Below are 10,121 nucleotides of genomic sequence, written 5' to 3'. Positions count from 1 at the left end.
TTAGAATCAGACATGGAACAATGGACTGCTTCCAAATTGGGAAAGGAGTATGTCAAGGCTATACATTGTCACCCTGCTTATTTAACTTACATGCAGAGTACATCATGAGAAATGCTGGGCTGGATGAATCACAAGCTGGAATTAAGATTTCCAGGAGAAATATCAATACCCTCATATATACAAATTATACCACCCTCATGACCAAAAGTGAAGAGGAGGAACTAAAGAGCCTCTTGATGGAGGTGAAAGAGGTGAGTGAAAAAGCTGGCCTAAAACTCAGCATTCAAAAAACTAAGATCATGACATCCATTCCCATCACATCATGGAAAATAGATGGGGAAACAATGGAAACAGTGATGGACTTTAATTTCTTGGGCTCCAGAATCACTAGAGACAGTGACTGCAGCCAGGAAATTAATAGATGCTTGCTCCTTGGAAGAAAAACTGTGACAACCATAGACAGCATATAAAAAGCAGAGACATCACTTTGCCAACAAAGGTTCATCTAGTGAAAAGTATAGTTTTTCCAGTAGTTCTGTATGCATGTGAGAGTTGGACCATACAAAAAGCTGAGTGCCAAAGAATTGATGTTTTCGAACTGTGGTGCTAGAGAAGACTGTTGAGAGTTCCCTGGACAAGGAGATCACACCAGTCAATGCTAAAGGAAATCAACCCTGAATATTCATTGGAAGGACTTATACTGAAGCTGAAGATCCAGTACTTTGGCCACCTGATGAAAAGAGTGGATTCATTGGAAAAGACCTGATGCTGAGAAGGATTGAAGGCAGGAGGAGAAGGGAACGACAGAGGATGAGGTGGCTGGATGGCATCATCGACTCAATGGACATGAGTTTGAGCAAGCTTCCGGGGTTGGTGATGGACAGGGAAGCCTGGCGTGCTGCAGTCTATGGGGTCAAACTCTGCAAGCTGCAAACTCTGGGATATAGTGAAAGGATAAAAAAGCCTGGCATGCTGCAGTTCATGGGGTTGCAAAGAGTCACACACAACTGAGCAACTGAACAACATGATAAACCCACAGTTAACTCTATACTTAACAGTGAAGAGCTAAAAAGCTTTTTCTCTAAAATCCGGACTAGGACAAGGATGCCCATTTCATCACTTGTACTTAACACAGTGTTGGAAGTCCTAGCCATAGCAGTCAGAAGAGAGAAATAAAAAGTATCCAACTGGACAGGAAGAAAAACTACCAGGGTGACATCTACAAAGTCACCTTTGTAGATGACACGATGCTATATTTTGAAAACCCTAAAGTCTCCACCAAAAAACTACTAGAACTAATAAATGAATTCAGTAAAGTTGTAGGAAGTGAAAGTTCTATAATCTGAAAACCATGAAACACTTATGAAGGAAATTGAAGATGATACAAAGAAATGGAAAGATATTCCATGTTCATGGATTGGAAGAGTTAATAGTTAAGATGTCCATACCACTCAAAGCAATTACAGATTTAACATAATCTCTTCCAAAATACTCATGACATTTTTCACAGAACTAGAAAAAATAATCCTAAAATTTATATGTAACCACAAAACACCCCACATTGCCAAGGTAATCTTGAGAATAAAGAACAAAGCTGGGGGAATCATTTGCTATAACTTTACATTGCAAAGCCACAGTAATAAAAATGACATATACATCAATGGAACAGAATAGAGAGCCCAGAAATAAACCCACACACTTGTGCTCAGTTTATCTACAACAAGGGAGGCAAGAATGTACAATGGAGGAAAGACAGTCTCTTCAATAACTTGTACTGGGAAAACTGGACAGCTACATGTAAAAGAAAGAAATTAGAACATGTGTTCATATTGTATACAAAAATAAACTCAAAGTGGATTAAAGACCTAAATTTACAACCTGAAACCATAAAACTCCTACAGCAGAACACAGGCCAAATATTCTTTGATATTCTTTGACAAATTGTAGCAGATTTTCATAGATCTCTCTCCTAACAGGAAAGAAACAAAAGCAAAAATAAATAAATGGAACTTAAATTTAAAAGCTTGCATATCAAAAGAAACATTGATAAAATAAAACAAAGAAAAACCTACTGAATGGGAGAAAATATTTTCAAATTGTATTATCAGGAAGTGGTTACTAGAGGATCCCCTGGCAGATCAGCTAGTAAAGAATCTGACTGCAATGCAGGAGACTGCCTGCCATGCAGGAGACCTGGGTTCAATCCCTGGGTTGTGAAGATCCCCTGAAGAAGGAAATGGCAACCCACTCCAGTATTCTTGCCTGGAAAATCCATGGACAGATGAGCCTGGCAGGCTACAGTCCATGGGGTTACAAAGTGTCAGACACAACTGAGTGACTAAACCACCATCCAAAGTATGTAAGTAGCTCATACAACTCAATAGAAAAAAGTCAAACTACCTGATTAAAAGATGAGCAGAAGACCTGAACAGACATTTTTAAAAGAAGATATACAGATGGGAAACAAGCACAGAAAATTTTGCTCAGCATCACTAATCTGAGAAATGCAAATCAGAATGACAATGAGATAGCACCTCACACCTCTCAGAATGGCTGTCAGGAAAATATCTGCAAATAGTAAATGCTGGAGAGGATGAAAAGGGAACCCTCCTACACTGCTGGTAGGAATATAAATTACTGAAGCCACTATGGAAAATAGTATATGTGCCGCTGAAGTAAGCACTTTATTTTGGGGGCTCCAAAATCACTGCAGATGGTGACTGCAGCCATGAAATTAAAAGATGCTTGCTCCTTGGAAGAAAATCTATGACCAACCTAGAGAGCATATTGAAAAGCAGAGACATTGCCAACAAAGGTCTGTCTAGTCAAAGCTATGGTTTTTCCAGTAGTCATGTATGAATGTGAGTTGGACTATAAAGAAAGCTGAGCACTGAAGAATTGATGTTTTTGAACTGTGGTGTTGGAGAAGACTCTTTGAGAGTCCCTTGGACTGCAAGGAGATCCAACAAGTCAATCCTAAATGAAATCAGTCCTGAATATTTATTGGAAGGCCTGATGCTGAAGCTGAAACTCCAGTACTTTGACCACTTGATGCGAAGAACTGACTCCTTGGAAAAGACCTTGATGTTGGGAAAGATTGAAGGCAGGAGGAAAAGGGGACGACAGAGGATGAGATGGTTGGATGACATCACCGACTCAACGGACGTGAGTTTGAGCAAGCTTCCAGGGTTGGTGATGGACAGGGAAGCCTGGCGTGCTACAGTCTATGGGGTCGCGGAGTCGGATATGACTGAGCGACTGAACTGATGAAAAATAGTATGGAGCTTCCTTAAAAACTAAAAGTTGAACTACAATATGATCTAGCAATCCCACTGCTGGGTATGTAACTAGAAAAGATGAAATCTCTAATTCAAAAAGATACATGTACCTGATGTTCATAGCAGCTCTATTTACAACAGCCAAGATGTAGAAGCAACTCAGGTGCTCCTCAGCAAATCAGTGGATTAAGAAACTGTGACATTCGGCAACATGGATGGATCTACAGAATATTATGCTTAGTGAAATAAGCTAGATACAGACAGACAAATACTGTATGATCTCCCTTATATGTAGAATCTAAAAAACAAATGAATGAATACAACAAAACAGACTCGCAGATATGAGAACAAACTAGTGGTTACCAGGAGGGGAAGGGAAGGAGGGAGGAACAAGATAGCGGTAGGGGATTCACGGATACAAACGACTATGTATAAAATAAATAAGCAACAAGGGTATACTGTACAGCACAGGAAGATATAGCCATTGTTTTTAGTGACTTTAAATGGAGTATATCTATGAAAATGTTGAATCACTGTGTTGTACACCTGAAACGAATGTAATATTGTAAACCAACTTATTTCAATAAAAGAAGAAATAAAATTAATTAGGTTAAATGGACATTTTGAAGCCTTTTCCCATATTGGCCATTTTCTTTCTCAAGCAACCTTAGAACTCACCTGTCTTTTAAAGAGAAAAACAAATCCTCTTGTCTCCATCCGTGTCTGTCCTTCATCAGGCTCCCAAGTCCCTCCTTTGCGCCCACGCCCACTGCTCATTCTGCTGTGAACACTTTGCCTCCACCTACACGTGGCCATGCTCTCTCCCAAGCCACCAGTAGGACCATGTCCCCTGAGACTCTTTCCAGCTCTTACCTTCTTGGAAGCATATGGCTCTACTAGTCATCCCCTCTTTCTAGAATTTTCTTTCTTGGCTTCCAGGACACTGGGCAATTATTCATTCATTTCAGTTCAGTTGCTCAGTCATGTCTGACTCTTTGCGACCCCATGAACCGCAGCAACGCCAGGCCTCCCTGTCCATCTCCAACTCCCGGAGTTCACTTAAACTCGTGTCCATCGAGTCGGTGATGCCATCCAACCATCTCATCCTCTGTCGTCCCCTTCTCCCCCTGCCCTCAATCTTTCCCAGCATCAGGGTCTTTTCAATGAGTCAGCTCTTTGCATGAGGCGGCCAAAGAACTGGAGTTTCAGCTTCAGCATCAGTTCATTCATTCATCTCCTACTAATATGTCTGAGGTCTGTGCATGCCAGGTACCAGACCAGGTACTGGAGCAAAACACGATCAATTCTCTGCAGTCACATTGCTCAGAGTCCAGGCAGGGACAGATTTCATCAAATAAGCACACAAATCATTGATTTAGAACTGGAGAGAATGCTGTGAAGGAAGAGTGTGAGAGTTTTGAGAACCTAAGACAGGGTGCCCTCACCAAGACCAGGTGTCAGAAAGACTTCATGAAGTAGGCAGTGCTTTGAGCTGAGGTCTACAAGAGGATCGGGAGTCAGCTACTTGGGAAGAACAATCTAGGTGTTTAACAGTGTGTGCAGAGGCGGAGATAATGGAGGACAGCCTATTGGGAGGTTGTAAAAGAAAGCCAGTTTGGTCAGTGCAGAGTGAATGAGCAGAACATGGCATGACATGAGATTGGAGAGGTGGGCTGGAGTCAGCTTTTGCCCTGTGAAACCGTGGATGAGGATTTTGGGCTTTAAGTGACATGGCTGTATGACCATACAAGCTGTGAGCTGCACACCTCCTGTTAGTCACTCAGTCATGTCCAACTCTTTGTGACCCTACGGGCTATAGCCCACCAGGCTCCTCTGTCCATAGAATACTGGAGTGGGAAGCCATTCCATATTCCAGGGGATCTTCCCGACCCAGGGATCGAACCCGGGCCTCTTGCATTATAGGCACATTCCTTACCATCTCAGCCACCAGGGTAGCCTCCTAGGACCAGAGTTATGTTGTTATCTATGGTAACACTGTGCAAATGTGAATAATGTACCGTGGAGTGTGCATCTTGCACAACCATACCCAGAAACCAAGTAGTCTAACTGCAGTGAGTACAATGGACAGGAGAGGGCAAGAGGCTTTGAGGAGCCCAGTTAGGAACCAGCGGCAGTGGCCGCAGTGTTACCCTACCTGCCCCTTCACATACTCCCTTGTTGAGCTCACCTTTGCCCCTGTCTGCCTCTCTAGCAGTTCCTCCTTAGGCTAACTCCCTAATCTTTGACTTGAGTGGAATTTAAGGAACACTCAACATCAAGCAGTAAGGGGAGGACAGGAATTAGCCCAGAGGACATGGGACTGTATTCGGCAGAAAGTGATTCAGCCTGACCAGGGCGAGGTAGCAGGTCTCAGCTACGGGTCAGGATCCCAGTTAGAGGCTCAGATCTGTGCAGGAACCAACGCGGAAGCAGAAAGGGGGCTGCGCTCCAGGTCTGGCGGCTGGTCCCTGAGCCCTTGGTCTATCAGCAAGAGAGCTTGGAGCAGAGTCTGAGCCCCGCAGGGTGGAGCAGGATTGGTGTACAACTGAGACGAGGCCTGGGCAGGAGCAGGCAGGAGGCTTTCCAGGAGTTGAGGGAGCCCTAAGGAGATTCCCGAGCCCTGGGCCCTCGGCTTCTGGCCCAGTTGGTCTTAATTTTTGTGGTGCTGGGACCTGGGCACACCTGACTATGGCAGTAGCCACAGTTGCCTGGGTTCCCAGGCTAAGACCTGGAGCCACTGGAGCCCCCGCCTCCCACTCTGCTGGTCCTGAATGATCCCCATTCCTATTCACCAGGCCACTGCTGGAGCCCTGACCTTGTCCCCAAACCCTTCTCTCACAGCAGCTCAGCCTCCTCTCTCCCACTTTTGAATCCTAGAGCATTTATTATTTTCTATTCTCTGACATCATTTACTTCATCTGACGTTCTGCACAGTTAGGGTGTTTTTTTGTGTTTTTTTTTTTTCTAATAACTTTTACTATGAAAAATATCACATAAAGAGTGGCACATAAAAGTGTGGGTTAGTGAAATATTCCACGAGCCACCTGTAACTAGCACCCAGTTCAAGGGAAACAGCCACCCCGGCTCCTGAAATTTCCCTCCACTTGCCCTTTTTCAACTTATGTAATCCTCAACCTCAACTCTCCCGCCTTGTATAGTCATTAGGCTTTCACCTTTCTCTTTAACTTTTCCTTATAATTACCACAGTTTGTAACTCTATATGGGCTTCCCAGGTGGCTCAGTGGGGAAAGAATCCACCTGCAATGCAGGAGATGCAAGAGACATGGGTTTGATCCCAGGTCAGGAAGATCCCCTGGAGGAGGGCATAGCAATACCTATTCCAGTATTCTTGCCCGGACAGTTCCATGGACAGAGGAGCCTGGCAGACTACAGTCCATAGGGTCACAAAGACTTGGACACAACTGAAGCGACAGAGCACACAAGCATGTAACCCTATAGTAGGCAAAGAGCTCCTTTCTTTATGTTTTCTCTATGCTGGTTCTTCAGGGAAGGCTCTCCAGCAGAGTCCTGAGTGCAGAGGGGCCAGAGCAGAGCCTTGTGGGAAGAAGGTGGAGAAGTCAGTGTCAGCAGAGGGTTAGTGAGGCAGCCAGAGAAAGTGACCAATGAAGACAGGAACAGAGAGAGGGGACAGGGGAAGTGAGGGGCGAGGAAATGGTTGCATGAAAGCTCAGGACCCGCAGTGGAATTCTCCTGATAATAGAGTCCAGCTCCCAGTCTCAAACCCGGCCACCTTGCTCTGTCCTTAATCTTTCAGATGACACCTGTCTACCCAGAGTTCCCTGCCAGGTGGGTTCCTATGCCATCTAGGGGCCCGCCCTCCCTTCTTAAAGGAGAGGTGGCTTAGTCCTAAGCCACCGCCTCATCCCCCACTGTAGCCCCAGGCTATCCCCTCCTTTCCACCACTCACAGGTGGCTCCGTGGTGCAGGGTAAAGGCAGAGGGGCCCCCAGACACAGGTGAGACCAGGGACAGAGTCGGGTCAGGTTCCTCGCACCTGAGATGCTGATTCCAGGGCAAAGGCTGCGTGCCCTGGAGCCCGCTGTCTTTCAGTGAGAGGTGCAACACCCACACCCCAGCACCTCTGCCCCTCACTGCCCCCTGCTCTGAAGTCTTGCTGCATAGCCCTCCCATCCTTCAACACCCACCTGCCCCTGGTTGGCTTGTGGGGCTGATCTTCTGTCCTAGCAGGACAGGGAGGTGGCTCTTCAGGAGCACACCCCTCCCCTGGGACCATGCTGGGCACCCATGGTGGGTGGCAGGAGGAAGGGGACAGCCAGTGCCAATTTGGGCGCCACTGAAGCAATGTGTTTTTTGTTTTGTTTCCTATGCAGACATCGTCAACTGTGACCTGAAATCTACCCTGCGAGTGTTGTACAACCTCTTCACCAAGTACCGGAACGTGGAGTGAGGGTCAGACTGGACCATCCCCGGAAGCGCCTTATCCTGCTTACTCCTGTCTCCTGCTCTGTGCTCTCCTCCAAGTCCAGCTGCTCTTTTCTCAGAGATAGTGGGAACTGAGATCAGGAAGGAAATGACCTCAATGGGCTGACCTGACCTCCTAGGCTCTGAGGCTGACCCATCCTGGTACCAGGTCCAGATTTCCTTCTGTGTAATCTGGAACCAGCTTAGGCACCACAGCCCATCCACCCACCTACCCACCCTCACAAGATGAAAACAAAGATAAGAGTTACCATTTAATGGGTGTAACCTATGGGCTGGGCACCACGCTAAGTGCTCTGACCTACTCCAACTCGTGAATACTCATGACTCCCACTGAAGATGATGTTATCAGCCCCTTTTACAGATAAGGAAACTGAGGCTCAGAGAGGTTACGTGACTTGGCAGAAGCTGCCATTTGTTTTGCTTCTTTGAAGAACATATTCGTTAATAACTAGCCCATTATGTTACATTCTCTGTACATCCTGTACTTGCGTTTGCATGTCTGTATACGCGTGCATGTGCACCTGCGCCCTCCAAGAAGATAGGACCCCTGATCTCAGCACCAGGCAGGCTAGGTCAGGACTCAGTGGTTCACACTGAAATTGGCAAATCAAATTTAGCCCAATTAATGGTGTGTGTGTGGCAGGAGCCATATCCCTCAACTCCTTTGTACAAATGAAAATTACTCTTAATTCCTTCAGATTTGTAATAACCCCTTATTCTAGTTTCAGGGTGACATTTGGAAAGGATTCTGTTTGAAATTAATGGAGTGGCACATTTTGCAGCCTTTTTGCCTGATTGCATGTAATGGAAGTGCCCTATATTTTCCTACAAAATAAGTCCTTGATTCATTATCGTTAGGCAAATGTACAATATACCCAGGCACCGCAGAGAGCTGGGCACAGGCCCATGCGAGCAGGGCTTGGGAAGCAGGGCTCTTCAACAGGGACTCTTGAGCTTTAAAGAAAGGAACTCCTTTTTGCCCTCTAATTGATCATTTAGACCATTTCTGGCGAAGTCTACCCACATGCAATTACTGGCTAATTCAGGCAAGCAAAAATGCAAGTTATTTAGACCCAATCTGAGTAGGTTTCCTTGCGTGGGTTACCCGCGGGCTTGTGGTTACATGGATCCCCTCTACATGAACCCAAGTTTGGAATACAGGGCTCAAGTTGTCTTAGCCTGAAGGGCCTGGGATAGGAAAGGGGCTGAAGCGGGGTGATTAGGAGGACAAGAAGCGTGGGGCAGATACTTGCACACTTAGCATACAGGGGGACATCCTCAGACCGAGGGATGTGGCTTGTGGTATTTCACATTTGTACTCTACATTGACCAAAGCCTTGGGATAGGTAATAACTTGTACTGATATATCTTCATTATAGAATTTTCTGAAGTATGCTAGGTGGACACCGGCCTGTATCCCCACCTCTGGATGTCTGTGCCTACTTTCGTACTACTTGAGGCCCAGTTGCACAAAGCCCCTCTCTGATTTGAGGAATTCATCGTGATCTCTATCTACACCACCCAGAGGGAGGCCTTCCGTCATGTCCAAACATTCCTTCCTGCTTTTCATCAATTCTTACTCTACAGTCTCGCTGCAGTCGCTCAAAACCCATATAATTTCAATATACTACTTATTTCTGGAGAGATTTCACTCTAAAAGTATTATTCAGCATTTAAGATACAAAGAAAATGTACTCTCTTGTGTCAATCTGTGTAAAAGAATACAATCCTTTTTTACATAATTAGTGAAATAATTCATTTGTCATTAAGAAACACTAAATACAGTACTATCTCTGTTTGCTCTTTTTTAAATTCCTGATAGCGATTCAGCATAAATAATTGCTTTGTCTCCTTGAGCAATACTAAAGCAGATGAAATAAGAGAAATGAACTCATTTAAATGTGCTTTGCTATATGAATTTTGTCTCCATGTTGTGCTTTTTTCTTATATTCAAGCTGCAAATGGACAGTGGACAAGTGACTTATGAAGAGCACTCCTTTTTATATTTTACATATGTACTATATGAAAACACATCAGAACACTTGGAAATTCTTTTAATAGCAGGTCCAATCTGTCAGAAAATGGTGTTTTGAGACCAAGGTCTTTACCTTACTCTGAAATTCCAGGGCTTGGGCCTGCTTTTATAACCCTGCCATCTCATTTAGAGGTTTTTCTTTACATTATGGAACCTTGTGCCTAAAACGTGACTGTTTTTGAAGGGGGGTAAAAGGCATCAGAAAACAAATAAACCAAACGTAACCTTTGTCTCTTTTAAAAGAAAAAAAAAATCTGAGGCAAAAATCAAGTCTCTGTAGGCTCACTGGATCCTTTTTTCGTCTTTTCTAAATTTAGATTATTTCATATTTTTAATAGTTAATGT

The 10,121-nt window shown here is 44.6% G+C and overlaps 1 protein-coding gene across 1 annotated transcript in view; it reads left to right on the top strand.

Annotated features, from left to right (window-relative positions):
• The window catches only part of PARVA (parvin, alpha), a 180,070-nt gene extending 170,411 nt beyond the window's left edge, over positions 1 to 9,659 (top strand). The window contains 1 exon segment of the mRNA XM_010830614.1: positions 7,630 to 9,659. Within this exon segment, the coding sequence (XP_010828916.1) occupies positions 7,630 to 7,706 (77 nt within the window). The 3' untranslated portion in view covers positions 7,707 to 9,659.
• Positions 9,660 to 10,121: the final 462 nt, after the last annotated feature.

The sequence above is a fragment of the Bison bison genome, unplaced genomic scaffold, assembly GCF_000754665.1.
Source record: "Bison bison bison isolate TAMUID 2011002044 unplaced genomic scaffold, Bison_UMD1.0 scf7180017864518, whole genome shotgun sequence".
Taxonomy (NCBI): domain Eukaryota; kingdom Metazoa; phylum Chordata; class Mammalia; order Artiodactyla; family Bovidae; genus Bison; species Bison bison.
Note: the sequence above shows the minus strand (reverse complement) of the source record. Positions and strands in the feature narration are given on the sequence as shown.